This window comes from Rhamphochromis sp. 'chilingali', assembly GCF_963969265.1.
Source record: "Rhamphochromis sp. 'chilingali' genome assembly, chromosome: 16".
Taxonomy (NCBI): domain Eukaryota; kingdom Metazoa; phylum Chordata; class Actinopteri; order Cichliformes; family Cichlidae; genus Rhamphochromis; species Rhamphochromis sp. 'chilingali'.
Genome location: NC_137943.1, coordinates 18,650,291 through 18,667,326, shown reverse-complemented (window position 1 = coordinate 18,667,326; position 17,036 = coordinate 18,650,291). Strand labels below are relative to the sequence as shown.

Below are 17,036 nucleotides of genomic sequence, written 5' to 3'. Positions count from 1 at the left end.
AAGTAATGAAAAAGTGGACCAGTGTCCTTAATAAACAAAACCAAAAAACACCCCCAAAAGAATACCTTTTTTGTTAAGTAAGTTGTAATTCTCCTTTAAAAAAGTCTTACCAGAACTTCTCAAGCACAGGATTCAATGTGAATTAGTTTGTCTTTTCAAATGAATACATAAAGGAAGAAAGCAAGACAAACAGCGGAACACATCAGGAATTTGGCGTTGGATTAGGGTGCAACAGTGTGGTTTGATGTTTAATCACTTTCTATGCGTAAGCTCTTCTAAGGGAGATAGAAAGGCTTTTCAGTAAGCTCTAATGACAGCGGGATGTTTTCTTGGTGAATCTTGCCTCGGCTGGTATAACACTCTGTAAACCGGCATTTTTAAAATGTATTTATTTTTTATTTTTTTCTTGCCTGAGAGGTTCCAGTGAAGCAGAATAATCGGACAGCACCAACCAAACATAGCACCTCTCTTCTCTCCCTCTCCTCTATGTATCTCGCTCTCTGTGTCTCCGGGTCTGTTAGCGTGACTCACGTGGAGGCAGCATTGCATGCTTAAAGTTTGAAAACCATATTTCACATTTGCAACGCACAGAAATAAGAAAGAAAAAGCCCAAACAAAAGAATTGTGCTGACAAATCAGGCTGCTTTTTCCCTTACTTTTAAATAATGGGCGCATGAAGGAAAAAAAGCAGGGAAACAGCGCTCGTCATTCGCTGTAAAACTCTGGGCAACGATATGTGATACACATGCAGAGACTGGCCGGCGGTGTGAGGAGCTGTCTGCAGTGATTCACATGTTTGTGCCACCTGCTTGTTTGTGCCACCGCTCTCGATGTTAGTGTGACCCTGACGAACATCGCTATCACCATGAGGCAACAGAGTATTCCCACGAGTCCTCGTATTAAAAACCCGAGGTCTGGAAACATTTCCGCAGGCGGCCTTTCCAAGCGAAGACAGATTTGTACATGGCCGTGCTTGCGGTGTGGTGTTTTAGCTGCAGACAAACTGAGGACAGATGTGTTTGTAGCTCCCTTTCCTCCTCTCCCTTGATCATCTATTCCCTTCCTCGCTACTTCCAGCTTCCCTAATCTGGGAGTCATTGTGTGTGTAATAAAGCACAGCTGCACAGATTCTTTTTTTTTTTTTTAACCCACTTAGTTCAGCTGATTGCATGGGAGTAAAAAAAAAAAGAAAAAAGAGTCCAGTTCACAGACATGCTCCCCACATGTTAATGTTCAACTGTTCCCCTAACACGGATAATGCTTGTGAGAGGAGACACTTCCTTGTGCTGGACCGATGCCAGGACTAATTGTTCACACCTGATGTTGCATTTGCACCGAGCAACTGTTACCACGGAGGGACTTCGAATATGAATTTATATCTGTGATTTGCAAAACAGATTTTTTTGCGCACAGTAGGGGGAGGAAACTGTGGAAGCGTACACATCTTCATGTCTACACGTTGTTAAAATGGGCACACGTTGTCTGATCAACAGGCTTTTTGGAATGGAAAACTTTTTTTGAATTAGACTCTTTTTTTTTTTTTTTTTTTTTTGGTAGGTTTAATCTTGCTCTTGCTGAATAATGTGAAGACTCCAATGCAGCATGTCAATTTTCTAGACTGGATTGTGTTAAATTGCTTCTGCCCAGAAAAAAAAGAGAAAAAGTCATGCATATGAAAGTGAGCAGCTCCAACAGAAAGATGTGTCTCTTTTACAAATTGGTGCCACATTGAGCGACAGAGGCTAAACGTCTGCAATAAAGACCAAAAAAAAAAAAAAAAAAATTCAATAAATTCGGAATTCTACCCAAACCGCTTGCGCGCAACATACCGACTTTCTACTTAAATGAGACAAACAACTGGTGGCAGCATTGCTTGGGCGGTTTGCTTGCAAATCATATTTTAAAAATCAACAATTTAAAAAAAATTGCTATATTAGAAAAAGTTAAATATCTGCACGATCGCCACATATTTTTCTTTAATCTTTTTAATATCCATTTAAAACAATTACAGCATTACAGAAAACGACACTTAGACTAATACACAAAATCAGTTCAAGAGATCACGCCAAGAAACTGTTTCTCCACAGAGAAGTTCATTTTAAAGTAAACTTTTGGCAGACTACTTTAAAACAGAGGTGTATTTCCACTGATGTAATGAAACTGTGGAATCGCCAATAAAAAGCTTGTTGCACAGTATGAGTCAGATGATCTGTGTCTTTCGGGATTTGTAGAAAATGGCCAGTTCGGCAGCTCATTTTAAGGTTGTCGTGCTTTTTTTTTTGCTTCTCTTCTGTTTTTGATCTTGTCAGTGTATGAATTATGCTGTCACCTGCTTGTTTTTGTGCATGTTTGTTAATGCCCAAATGTATATTTGCATCCACACAGTCATTTTGCTCTTGTAAATTGCCTTATTTTAAACTCCTTGTTCGCACAAAGGACAGGTTTCTAAGATTTTCTTCTTCCTGCACCTTTTTTATCCGCTTTGATCTAAGTGTGTGTTTGATCCAAGTTTTTTATTTTCATCCTCTATATTCTAACTCAAACTTAAATTCAGCTTTGAGATAAAGATTTGAGATGGATGTTAATTGCCTCGCAGTAAAGGCTTGTGGCTGATGCAGCCGTAGAATAACAGCACCCAACCACCCCCACACTCCACTCCATTCCACTTAGCTGATCTCTTTGAGCTCAAACTGAGTGTGGGGGGTGCGAAGGTTCAGTCAGGTCAAAAGAAGTTGCACGCATTCACCATCTCAGTTGTGGCTTGATATCCCCAGGAACCAAAAGAAACAGTGCAAAGGATAAGCTCAGTTGACACACTAAGACACTGTTTGTAAATTCATACAAATGCATGGTTTCCTCGCTGTTTGCTTTCTTCGACTGGTGCAGCAAATAACAAGCTGTCATGTGTTGACGTGCAAGCTTTTGAGGGGAACATTGGACTTACCTTTAATCTTCCTTCTGTGTATTTTCCATCTTTTTCTTTAAACACGGGCTAATTGTGTTTCAAGCAGAATTTGACACGTATTGATTCAAATGTACCAATTGCAAACGTGCACACTCTGTATATTGGCAGTGGCAGTAATCCCTGTCATTGAAGAATTTCGGTCCTTACAGGATTTTTTTTCTCTTCCTGTCATTGTTTTGATGGTTAATTTTTGTTTTTACGTTGTCTCTTCTACCCAGCGTTTCAGAAGATGCACGCTAACTCCACAGTGCCGAGATTTTCAAAATCACGTTGCTTTGTTTTTGTTCACGTGAAAGGGTTTCGGAGAGCGAGGGAGAGAGAGATTTCCAAGTGTCTCATGGTGTGTGGCATAGGGCAAGTGAGTAAAATGAGGATAATGGTTGGTAGCTGTGACTGTAATGGTCTGCCTACCACGATGACTCATTTGCTTTGTTTAGGTTGAAAGGGAAGCATTTAAATGTCCTTGTGGCCTTTTTGGCAGAGTGATTTTTTTTTTTTCTCTCATCTCCTTTTCTCCTACTCTAATATTTTTGCTTTGAAATGTAAAAATCCACATTCCATCCCTATAGCAACATTTCAGCTGATTAATGCATATTTTTTTTACAGTTTATATTGATGCATACGTATTTTTTTTCCTGTGTGGATGACTCAGTAATTCATCTTTCTTTCTTCGAGAGAGATGCAGAAGCAGCCTCGATCTTACAATACAATAGTCTACTCCAGAAGCTGTCAGCCTCATCTTCCTTTGTCTGCTGCTTTGTTTCCCAGCCAAAGCAGATTCACATGCATTCTCCTTGTTTCTCCCTGTGCCCTGACTTCTTCACAGCAAAGGCAGAGAAGCAGGAATTCCATTAGCTTTGTTCTCGAAAGCTCAGCATGAACTTGTGACTGTGCTATACGTGACATAATGGCCCCGGAACTGGTCCCATATCCCCACGCATTTTTTTCCCCCAACAGCTTTTATTTTACATGATATTCTGCAGGTAAGTAAATCACATCCATCCATTTACAGGCACTCTCTGTTGTATAAAATCCCCCAACTTGCTGCGCTGGACTGTTGTGAGCATGCACATGGATAAAGGGAAACAGTATATGTGAGCATGTGTAAGCATACTTTTTTTTTGGTGTGAATCTTAAGAAGAAAAATCAAAAAAGTGAACAAAAATGACATGTTTGTGTGTGTGTGGTTAGGTTTGTAATTGGATGCAGTGGACTGTAACAGTCTTTACCTGAACTAGTCATTTGCATGGGTTTGATTGACAACAGAGCTATGCAATGTAGGCACAGGCTTTATTCCCCGTGAAGGCAGAGACGTTGTAAAAAAAAAAAAAAAATGCAGCCTTTTTTTTTTATTAGCTATCACTTTTTTGTTGATTAATATTGAGTCATCATTGCTGAGAAAATTGTTAAAATAAAGATATGTACTTTATATTCAGATGCAGTCCTTGAACTGGAGTTGATCATGGTGGATTAGCTCTCAGCATAAGTTGAAGCTATAATGGGCATTTCTGCAAACGCTTGGGAGACATTTGATCTCCCTGCACTCCAAAAAACCCCTAAATGTCCTATTCTGTCCTTACACAAAAAGCAAAGCTAAAAAAAGAAACATCGGGTCGACTTTAGGATGCCATTTGTGCTTGAGATTAGTCAAGCACGAAAACACATCCAGGAAAAAAAAGCTGAAAGAAGGTGAAAGAAATCAAATTCCTTTGTATGTATGGTGCACACAGAAATAAACCTGGCTTCCCTATTATGCCTTGTACATTTTTCTACTGTTGTTTTCCAGTATACAGGATGTTGTTTTTTTTTTATTCCACCCACTTTAAAAGTCTGCTTGACTTCCACTCACTTGTAAATGTGCAATTATGAGTCAACAAACAGATGGGAAGTAGTGCTTCTGAATCGAAGTATTATTCATTCCATTTTGTTAGGCTCTTTGCAGACACGGGAAACGTAAGATTGCTTCACCACGCTCCTGTCATCACACAGGCATTGGTCATTTTCATGTTAATATGCACTTAGACATACCTGGGACAGAGAGAACTGTCACATATGTGCAATATCATATTTTCTTACCATAGAATTGATACTTCAATCTAGAAAGACTTGCATTGGAGCTTTCACATAAAAATGACCAGCATTGGCTTTGCCAGGATAAGAGTTTTAAGGCCGATACTAATGTTTGGTGTTTTAAAAAGCCAATATTCTGATATATCTTTCTTTTTTCTGTCAGACACACAAAACACAAGCGTTTCACTATCTGTTATATCTAGTTATTTGTAGTTACCTTGGATTCAGACTCGGATTATATGCAGCTTTCCGAATGTGCATTGCTATCAGAGAAGTTCCAGAGTGCCTTCTTGGTTCTGGTGCAACATTAGCACTCATAACATGAAGGGTGTTTCTTCCATCTTGTCTTTAGTTTTTAAAATTTTCATTTATCATCAATGGCACAAAGTAGGGGTGGGCCATATAAACGATATACGATAGAAACGATATAAATTTGGCCAACGATAGAGATTTTGACTATATCGCTCTATCGCGATAGCGCATGCTGATGATGTCATCAAGCTGCGCCTGAGATTATTCATCCACAATACGAGGTTAGTTATTAATATACTGCAACAACATGGGAATAGAACAGCTGCCATAATTTGCAGATGATAATGGTTTTAGCCGCTGCGGCTAAAACCATTATCATCTGCAAATTATGGCAGGCGACAGTCATAGCAAAGAGATGAAGCACTTTTGAAATATGGGCAAAGCCGAGAACTGCCCTTCCTCCACTTCCGTAACATTGATTCATTAATGTTGAATTCTCTCGCAGCTGTTCTATTCCCATGTTGTTGCAGTATATTAATAACTAACCTCGTATTGTGGATGAATAATCTCAGTTGTTCTCCTGACTAAAGTTTGGCCCGTGTATAGCATCCTGCTATGCGATTGCATTTGTCTCTAACCACCAGAATCCATCACGTTAACTTTTATCCAGTGGGGAAAAAAAGTTGGCGTTCATCTGTGTCGCTAGCAATCATGTAGCACAACATTATATACCAGGTAGTCCAACTTCAGTAACCCTGCAAACGCCACTGCTGTTTAGTTTTCTGTCTTCATTTATGTTGGAAGTGGTAGCAGAGCTGTACGTTTTAATTAGTTTCAAAAATCTCTCAGTCAGAACATGGTATGTCATGTTTAGGTGGAAACTAGCGAGCTAACTTCCTGTTAACTTCTAACTCCATTAAATTTAATAAATTCTGTTTTCATGGATGCATGGATGTAAAGCTTAATTGTTACACCCGATAAAGCAGCAACGCTGATGATTTAATTAAAGATGAAAGAATTTAGACCGTTTTTAACTCTTAGTGTTCGTTTGACTTTGGGACCTTAATCTGACGGAGTTTTGGACCCAGATTACTCTGCAAAGCTCCTCACTACGGCAGCTGTAATCTCTGACAATCCATCAAGCTGTGCAGTTTACCAAAGTTGTACTAAAACAATTTTTAACAGATTTCTGCACGCCAAAATCGGTTTGAGGTCAGTAAGCACAACCAGAATTCATACATAAGGCACACTCTCGATTTTTGAGAAAATTAAAGGATTTTTAGTTTGGAAAATACGTTATACAGAAGAAAAGAATATATCGTGATATATATCGTTACCGCACATGCTTCAAATTATATCGCGATATGGATTTTAGGCCATATCGCCCATCCCTAGCACAAAGTTAATATTGGTGAATATTATCAATGTGGCAACAATGCCGAGTGGGATCTAGCTCGTTCAGAAGTCAAAGGTCACATATTCCGTTTAAAATAACTGAATGGTGCGCACGTCTAAAAGGGTAGACATTCATGTTGGTTGTGCATCGCCACCTATAAAACTATATTAAAACACAGTATTATTAATCTATAAGTATGCATGCAGTGTCTGAAAAGCAGGCGTCTCAGCATCGAGGTCCACTGATTTTCTATATTAAATGAACTCCATGTCATTACTTGACATAGAGAGGTTAGGCAATTTGTCAGAAGTTAATCACATTCTAATAAACAACTGGTAATATTATCAAAATTGCAGTCAATCTGCTGGGAAATAGCCTTGTCTTGAACATTCATTTGCACAACCTCGGTCCAGTCCAAATCAAAGTTTTAATTAACAGTGTGGTTTGTTGTCTCCGAGTAAAAGTCCTTTCTAGCTTTTTAACTCACTGCACAACTAAGTGTGTATGCGAAGACGTATTACTTATCGGATTCTTATTTCTTATTTCACAAACTGCATTGTGACGAGACGATGGCCGCCGTTGTCTCCCGTCAGTGGTTTTAACATTGCGGCTAATTTCTTTGTTTCGTCTCTCAGAAACAAATGGTGACAGGAACCAATTTGTTGGTATGATTAAAACAATCTTTCAAAGACCTGAAGCCTGAACATGCCAGCAGAGGTTATCTCATCACTGGCCACTACTACATTTTTTTGTCTCTTTGATTTTTATGATGGTGTTTTGACATGAATGATCAAGGGGAAGAATTAAATAGCTTTGAGTCTGTGCCTTTGAGATCAAAAGACCCTAATAATGTCACATTACAGGCTGTACTAAGGCAGTTTTAGTGCCTGGCCCTCGTGATCAGCCTCTTCAGAAAATAACAGCTCAGCTTGAAACCCGAGACACGGGGCTCATAGTGATAAGCTGATTCAGTAATAGACTGCATTACTTTTATACTTTTCTCTTTTGAATATTAACCACCAAATTAAAGCTGTATACCACTCGCTCTTTTAGCTTATTCACTAATAGGTTTAATAGTACAGTATCTTAATTGTGTCTGTCAAAATCTAAAGAAATCTAAAAAAGTGAAAATAATAAAACGGATAAAGTTATCTCACCTAAAGATTTATTTGAAGTTCTTGCGTAGTTCATAGCAGCAGATACATAAATGAAAGCAATCAATATCTGATGTTTAATATTTATGGTTATATCTCACCCAACCAGAGCCTCAGGGATCCATTAATTTTCTGTTCAGCTGAAAAAGCATGCGACGCAGCAGCGCCGTAGCAACACATTGGCGTAGTAGTGATAGATGCAGAGTGCAGTGGAGCATTTGTTAGATTGTGTATTACTGCAGTGTATGGTCACAAGAGAATGACCTCTGTAATAGAGAAACAATAAAAGCTAATGCATGTGAACACCTAAAATGGCGTATTAGGCTTATTACTCACAATCTGATTTCCAAAAACGTTTCTCGGTGTCTCAGTCAACCTCGACCAAATTGTTTATCCTTTTATATTAATTTTTTTTAACCCCTCTTCCTTTTTCTATCCTCTGTTCTTCGTCATCAAAGCCTTTGTTGATTGAAAAAAATGACTATTGCTAGTACCTATAAGGAGAAGTAAGTTGTGGTGATGACTCAAGAATGACAATAAGGTCAAAGGTTAGTTATTACAGACATGAATTGAAAACTTAAACAACCCATTTCGCTGAACTTTGGTTTAAATGAGAGGCTCTGCATTGTAGACGTTTGTTTAAGAGATAGAAGTCTGTGTTCTTAATATGTGGTCGTGTATCTAACATTTAGCCTTATCATAGTGTGCAGTAATTATAAGTTTACTTTTTCAGTGTCAGTTATAGTTCTTTGGTGCTGAAGATGAAGGAAACTATGAACTATGTTTTTGTTTTTTTTGTTTTTTTTATAGAACCATTCTAATTTTAGTTGTTTTATTTTTCGACTTATTAATGCAACAACAATGCAATCAGCTTTACCTCCGGGCATTTGCATTAGGGTCACAGAGCTTTCCTCAGAAGGATTGTGATGAGTAAGCGTAATTGACACGTTAGTAATGTGGTCAGCGTGATGGCATACTAAAGGCTGAGTATCAAGCTGCTTGTCTCAATAACTCGCAGGACAAAACCCCAGTAGCTATGCACTGATAACTGCAGAAAGATGCAGCTTAGCCTTATCAGTTCTTCGTTTCACTGACACGGTAATCCACACAATGCTCGGCTGTCATTGTACTGGAAAACACAGGATCGTTTCATTTACCAACAAAGGCCTGGACATAATTGTGATGTTCCTTTGCTTGCCCTCTTTCACTACTAACCCAGTGAGATTACTCATCTTCAAAGGCTAATTATTGCTTATTCAAAAGAGACCTACTATCATACATTTTTCTTTTGAAATAACCACCTTTTTTCTCTTCTGGAATAAGATCATTTTAGGAAGTGGTTGGTTGCGTTTGATTAGCATTTTAGCCTAGTCAGAGCCCAGCGGGTATGTACCAAGCATGCAGTTGATGTGTTCGCATTGGGCAGCCAGTGGAGAGGGGTAGTTTCCCTGTGGCTCATTGCTGGAATATAACCACTGTATCCTACAGGACTATGGAGAAGTGTTGAGACTCCTGGAGAAAAGGGAGATGATTCTTGTCCTGGTGGGTAGTTTGCTTGCATTGTAATTGTCTTTGAGTACAGTAGTTTATAAATGGGATTTGCTGTACCCTAGAGAAAAAATGACCAAATGTACAAATGTGATATTAATGCAAGTTAAAAAAAAAACAAGAAGAAGAAGGAAAGAACATCAAAACAAATTAAATTTGTTTCCATCTCCTAAGGGCCAGATTGCTAGATCAAGAGAGCTTAAAAACCCCAGTGTGAACGATTAGGCATGCCTGCGTTGTATATTGTCTTCCCCAGTCAGTGTGTACACTAATATGTATGTGATAAGGGAAGGTAGTATCAGTGTGGTTTTTGAGAGCCTCTTCATAATTCCCTAATTGAAGTGGCAATTTTAGGGAGAAAAAAAAATGATCTCCAACCATATGCATAAACCAAATACTAGGGGAATGGTCACTGCAATCAAGCTCGGAAAATGAGCCAGATGCTTGTTAAATGTGTTTATGCTCTGATGCAATTCCTCTTTAGTTTCCCTAATTGCTGGAGACACTGAACGGAGAATAAACACTGCAATATTTTTCATGCAAATCCCTTACATATTTTAGGCCTAGCTATAAATGCATGGAATGCTTTTGAGCGTTTGAAGTGCAATGCATTAGTAAAACGCCTTCAAGGGCTTAGTCTGGCAAAAGGCAGTATCATCATTCCCAGATCCAAGCTTGAGCTACATGTTGGTTTCTCTGAAGAATATCCTATTTTTGAAAGAAAGGGGGAAAAAACACAAACATACCATGGGCCTCTATGTGCCTTTTAAATGAATCAATATTTAGCTTTTAATATAATGAGTGAGTTGTTGTTTTATGAGAATTTACTATTGCATGATGCAATCATTTCTGTACTTTTGAGTACAGAAATCCAAAATAGCCATCATTTGGCATAATTTATAAAACATATGTTGCTAGAGATATAGATATCGATAGGAGGGCTCGAAAATAACAAATGAGCTCAGTATATGAAAACAGCTGTATTAAGTTGCACAGTGGTGTTTGTTTACTTACCAGCTTTGAAGGTGTAGTATACACTTTCAGAGTAATAGCATTAGAAAAAAACCAACAACTAATCTTGCAACAATTTAGAATTTAATATCACAGCAGTTTGAGTTGAAGTACAAGAGTGCGAGCTTCAGTGGGGGCTTAACGGGATCTTATAAACAGTGGTGCTGGCATGGATGTCTCTCACGGCACATTCAGTGGAAGCCTCTGCTTCATATCGCATTGTCTCCTTGCCAGTGCAGGCCACTGTACTAAACGTGGTCACATTCATTAGTGAGGAATGCATTTTGTCAGAGGTGCAGATTTACCAGTGCTGGGTCAGAGAGGCATTTACCTCAGTATGCAACACCTACGCTGAGTATTTCTCAACTGTCAGTGACCTCACTTCCCATAAAATGAATGATGGCATATTGATATGATCTCACACGAGAAGTTTCAGTCGCGTCACATTTATAGCGCATTAGGAGGGACTTTCAGCCTGCTCGCTTGCAGCCGATGCATTTGGCAGGCAGGCACAAAAGATGAGATTGTGGAACATATTCTTTGCTTCCGTGAAATCACAGCCTTCACATTGTATGTTTGAAATTAAGTGCATCTCTCGGTGCACCCCCCGCACCCCCACCCCTTCTCTCTCCAACTATTTGTGTCTGTCTGAGTTGGAGTTGTCACGTGACTCATCAGACAATAGAGAGGCACTCTTGCACTATGGAGAGGTTAGTCGGGGTTTTTGTGTTGTCAGGCAAGAGGGGGGATGGCATCTAAGCTGTGAATGGGATCATTGAGTTGGAGGTAATTTTGGGCCCCGGTGAAGGGCATTAGTCAGAGAGGCCTTTCTGCTGACATGCCTGTTTCCCCAGCTCTCTCTCTCTCTTGTGCTCCCCCATCTTTTTTAACCCCAATCCACAGTCACCCCCCTCCTCCCATGCTGTATCGGCATTTCTGCCCAATTCCAGCCTTCATCGTTGTGCCCACGATGACATGTGTGTTAGGGCGTGGCAACCAAGACCTCTTTTCACCCTGTACCTTAGGGAGCCAACACACCTAGCTATAGATAAGCAGCAGTGCCACACTACACATTTCTCTGGTTTTATAAGCCACCAGAGCAAGCCTGATAAATGAATAGACACATGCAGGACATTCACATTCATTATCATTGGAAATGGTTGTGCCTGCTGGGAGTTTTTGTAGCAATTGCTGTGGGGCCTGACTGTTGAAGGGCCTCTCAGAGGTGTCCTGATGGCCAAATTTCAGGCAATGTTAAGGAGCTGTAGCTCAGCTCAAGAAGAGGCCTGGGCTTAAAAAAACTCACGGGGGAAATGCTGCTGTCAAGTGCATGTCTGCACACATTTACAAAAGACTCATTGTTAAAAGTGCCAGTAGGACAGAACATGGAAAATAGGAGGCAATATATGGTATGAACCTCCAAACTGATGTATTTATATGTAAGTGGGGCCATGAATGTCAGGTATTTTTTGGGGGGCGGGAGAGAAGCCAGTTGGGCTAGATAGACATTTGTTGTCTATTAATTGCCTTTTATGGTTAGACATACCATTGTTTGTATGTCATTCCTATTTATTGACAAAAACCTGAATGAAGTGTCACTCAGTACAATGAGGAGGGGAGGAAATGGTTAGTTAGTACAGCTGAAAGAATGCAGAGGTGGATAAAAATGTTGGAGGGTTTGTTTCAATAATCAACCAAGCACTAGCCTCTCTGTTCCTGCAATTGCAGGTCATTATCTAATCAACAAAATAACCAGCTAATTTGATCAAATCTACGAACATTTGCAGAAAAGGATTATATATTTCTTAATTCACTTCAGTCAGAGCAGTGTGAGACTACCTACCTTACGCAGTGTGAAGCGTTTTGATTCTTTTGACTTTGACAGCCTCTTACTCTGTATTCTGCCTCTGAGTAGCTGCTGACTTGGGCTGGATCATGATAGCCTGAAGGCTCTGAGTTTGCGTGTACCTGTCTTTAAGGTAAAACCTTCAGAGGGAGAAGGTCATTTATCTGATGTCAGCAAGAAGAAAACAAATGGTCATGGGTAATTGAACCAGAAGGGGGAAGGTCAATAGAGAGTATATTCCAGTATGGAAGAAAGGTGGTGTCACTTTTATCTTTATTATTTGAACTGTTGGATATGAAAAGCTTGTAATGGAATGCAGAGCATGGTCCTTGCAAAAGATGTTCTCTTCCTATTTTGAAGAATGAATATGTGATTCCACTGCATGCCAATTTTCAAACTTTCCTCGGGCAACCTCATTGATTAATTCTCTCTCTTTCTCTTTTCTTCTCGCTTCTGTCATCACCAAGAGATTTAATAGTTGCAAGATGTGGTGTGCTTGTGGGGATTTCCAGTAGACCTTAAGCAAGTCTGCTGCATCCTCAAAACCCAGAGGAACTCAATGCTCTCCAAGAGCAGATGATGCTCTGAAGACATGAGCAAGTCCCCAGGGAAGCGGCACAAAGGAAGATTAGGCACCCACCTGCAAGGGTTTTGTTAAGTTATTCCACATCTGCTTTAATAATTCAAAGCAGCATCAGCAGAGCGGCCATAGAAATGATATATCTGTTTTTCAAGTATGGGGTGGGGGTGGGATGTTTGGGGTGTGGGGTGGGTTAACGGGGAAACATACCCATACACAAAGAAATCACACAAAGATGTTCTTAAGTGTCGAAGTATGTCTGTATGTTTGTGTGTATGGGCTTGTGCACGCACCTGCAAGAGCTACATAGGTTGTGCTGGACTGTCACTCACTTGTAACATGAACCGATGTTGTACCACTGCCACTGAGGCACCTGTGGGACTCGAAAGTCCACCTGTCTGACGCCTCGGTGTGTTTTTTGTGAACTCGCCTATAAAATAAATACTCATACACGCTCGCACACATGCCCACACGAACACACGCACCTGTCTTCCGAGGATTGCAGTCCCCCACAGAAGGCTTCCATGTGTGTCATCGGGGACAACGCAGCATGGAATGGCTTTAGCTGGAAAGAAAATAGCATTTAACTAGCAGAATAAACCATGTTTATGCACTTGCCTCGTAGTTTCTTAAACACGGGGAAACATGTAGACTAGTCTAATTTATACATCTCACTGTTAATGTATTGTTGTGGGTTTTGGGGCTTTTCATTAATAGCCCTTGAGGGGCACTCTTCCTCTCTTTTTCTTTAGTTATTTTTTCCTCCTCCTTCCATCTTTCTCCTCCGCTGCACCTGTTTTGAGCAATACCTTTGGGGCACAGCTTGAAGTGAATAATGTATGAGTATGAGAAGGAGAATCAGAAAACCTTTGTGGACCTTCTGTCTGGCTGCCTGTCTTCCTTCTCCTTTGTCTATATCCCTAGCTCTTTCTTCTTTATTTTCTGGGGTTTTACAGTTAAACTAATTTTGAACTCAAATCTATTTGTCTCTGTCTCTTGCAGTGAGGTTTGTCAGCTGTGGCCGTGGTGGTCTGATGCAGTTTGAATGCAGCAACCCATCTGACTTTCGGATAGAGGCCAATGGAGTCCTCTATGCTGCCAGGACTCTTCAGCGCTCCACACTCCCTGTGTCACCTTTGCTGATCACGGCGAGTGACGCCGCCACTCAGCAGCAATGGGTGGCCCAAGTCACGCTGGTGCCCAGGCAGCAGGTGAATACACCTCAACCCTTTTTATAACATTTTTAACTTGTTTGTTGAGTGTCTGATTGATGTTTAGTGCCATAAAGAAAGGTTGAATGGTCAGTTCTCCCCTTGCATCAAATAACTTACACTTATTAGGTGCACTTCACATTCACAGTTGACTACTTCCCTAAATTGTAGCAGGTGTTCCGAAAGACTGGATGGATGCTTGCTAATTAAAAGTTAATGTGTCAATTTACTAGGAGCACAAACATACACTCAACACGGTCAGTGGGTAGCAAGAGCAGATGCCGAATAGCTCCCCATAAAGTTGATTTCACTGAGCATGCCTTGTGATTGTGAGGTTATTGCCTTATCATGCAAAAGGGGGCCACACCTCTTTTAGTGCTTTGGAAGATGGGGAGCATCTGCCTGAGCTGTAGTGTACCGCTCTAACTGTTCCTCTGGATGTGCTGTGCAGTCATCTGCAATTAGTCTGAATGACCATGTGCTCTTACGTCAACATTGTGGTTGGGAGGAGATCAAAGGAATTTTCCAAAAAAAAGTACTCAATTAGGAAATATCTGCTTACAGTGCAGACATATACAGTAATATATAAAAGACTTGAGTGACTCCTCATATTTTTTTCCCAAAGAGCCAGATGTTTTCCTTCTGGACAAGTGGAGGACAAACGTAACAGTAGTAGGTCTAAACGCTATCTACAGCAGATGAACAGCATCTGTAAGTCATGCCCTTAAGGATGGTAAAAAATCCATCTGACACAGTATCTGAGAGACACATCGGGTCCTTCGGGTTATCTAGCTGCTTGCCTATTGGTGCCTATCAAGAATAGACTCTTAAGGAATGGAAACTGGGAGAAAAGGCTGAGCTATGCAAAATTACACAAGAACCAGACTGAAAATCAATGGTAACAGGTCGTATAGAGAAAGGAATTTAAATTCAGACAGTATATACAGAGGAAGGTGAATATCTAAAGGAATCTGTGAAACCTGGTGGAGCTTCTGTCATGGTTTGGGGTTGTATTTCAGCCAGTGATGTTGTTGTAAGTACTCATTAAAATCAAGTAGTCAGTAAAAACTTTCATTGGCCTTCTGGAGACTCTTCTGAATTTTCTGAAAAGCAAAACTCTTTTCAAAAGACCAATGTTCTTTTAATTTCAATTCCAGTACTGGACTTAAATAAACTCCCAGAAGTATTCATTTTTAAATGTTTAGCAACACGGATAAAAAGTCAATAGTTATTTTGTGTGTTTCTAGAATTAATACTGACAGTTCTGTGTAGTTACTATCAGTGCTGCAGGCATAGTGGTCTGCTTGGTCGAAATTAAACTTAGTGGGCTTTTCAAAACACCATCGTTAGCCACTGACAGTCATTTACTATAGGGACTCCTGCAGGTATATGTGATTTTAATGATACCATTACTCACTGTTGTTGGGTGGTCACAGGTAAATATATATTTTTTTAAATAATCAGGTAAAAATAGACTTTTCGCAGTTTCTGCATTGCTAAATCCGAATCTCACGTGGTCGATACATGTGTATACAAATGATTAACTTTATTATCAGTATCTGAACTCTGATCTGTATCTGGTGAGAGCTGCTGGATTTGGCCTGATTTGCTTGTAATGAAATCAGGGATTGACTTTCCCGTATCTTCCACGTTTACTAGGTCACGAGCGGCTATGTTATCTTCCGCTAGCACAATTATTGTCATGAATCATCACGCATCTCTTAATCACATCAGTGATTACATTTTTTTTTATTAGTGCCCTGAATGCTCCAGCCTTGGGGAAACATTTTAATCAATGACAACAAAACAATATCCTCATTAACATGAGTGTGTACTCGCCCACTGTCTTGACCTCCATTAGAACCTGAGCTCCGCCACAGTCCGTGAGGAGAAAACATTTCAGTATCCGAAAGAAGAATTTCTCCTAAAAGGGGAAACACACACATATGAAATCCTTTCCACACACTCACAAACACTCAGGCCATCACTCAGCCAAACACTCTCCTGCACTCTGAAGTAGACTCCTAGTCGGAAGATGAAGAGGGGTTCGTGGAGTGTGGATTGGTACAGACCTCCAGTGTACCAGAGATAGATTTGCGTTGGGCAGAACAAACCCACCATGCCATTCATCATTCCAGACACAAGTTGCAAATAATTACTGCTCTCACTCACACCCATTTTAATAGGGTAATAGATATTTCTGAAGCATGCTCCCTCACTATCTGTCCGCTTGCCTCTCTGCATTTCCAATGTGTGAAAGCAGTATAATCGGATTTCAAACATGATTAGTGGAAGCTCGGCAACAGCTCCCCAGATGTTAGAGGAGGGGGAGTGTGGGATATGGGTCACGTTATAAAGGTGAGAAAGTGGTAATTAATTTCTGTGTTTGCATAGGGTACTTTGTAGTTTGTAGGACTTGACTACCTCACGACCGGTCAACATTTAATTAATTACATAAAAATAACAGTGGGGGAGATACTTGAAGGGGCACGGCAGCTCCATTAAAATTCCAGCTATCATAGATTGACATTGACGGATTTCGCATATTGTTTTTCTGTTTTCCTTTCTGCCTTGTTTTGTTCAAGGTTATTTTAACTTTCTCTGGCACTACTTCAGTCTCCTCAGTCTCTGGAGCAGCATAGGCAATTTGAGCCATCTGTGTGTTTAGTGTCTGGCTTTCAGGTACCATCCTCCTTTGTTTCAAATCTCATTCATTACAGCCGAGGGAGGATGGCAGATCCATTATGGAAGCTGCTCTATCTCTGTGGGTGTATTTTATCAGGACATAAGAAGACGTCTGCCATTTAAAGCAAACCAGAACTCGTAGTGTGTTTCCTTATCATGCTTATATTCTGAAATCACCATGTTAGTGTTTGCCAATGAATGCTATTAACCCATAAAATAAATACATGTAATTGCAAAGGAACATCTTGACAAAAGTGTAAGAATCACTTGCTCTTTTTTATATCCTGAAGGGAATGTACCGCATTTTTCTGGCATGCA

At 40.1% G+C, this 17,036-nt stretch overlaps 1 protein-coding gene across 1 annotated transcript in view; it reads left to right on the top strand.

Annotated features, from left to right (window-relative positions):
• cdh2 (cadherin 2, type 1, N-cadherin (neuronal)) overlaps positions 1-17,036 on the top strand; it is a 62,527-nt gene that overhangs the window by 22,885 nt on the left and 22,606 nt on the right. Inside the window, exon 3 of the mRNA XM_080861845.1 lies at positions 13,825-14,033. Within this exon, the coding sequence (XP_080717971.1) occupies positions 13,825-14,033 (209 nt within the window). The remainder of the gene's footprint in view (positions 1-13,824; positions 14,034-17,036) is intronic.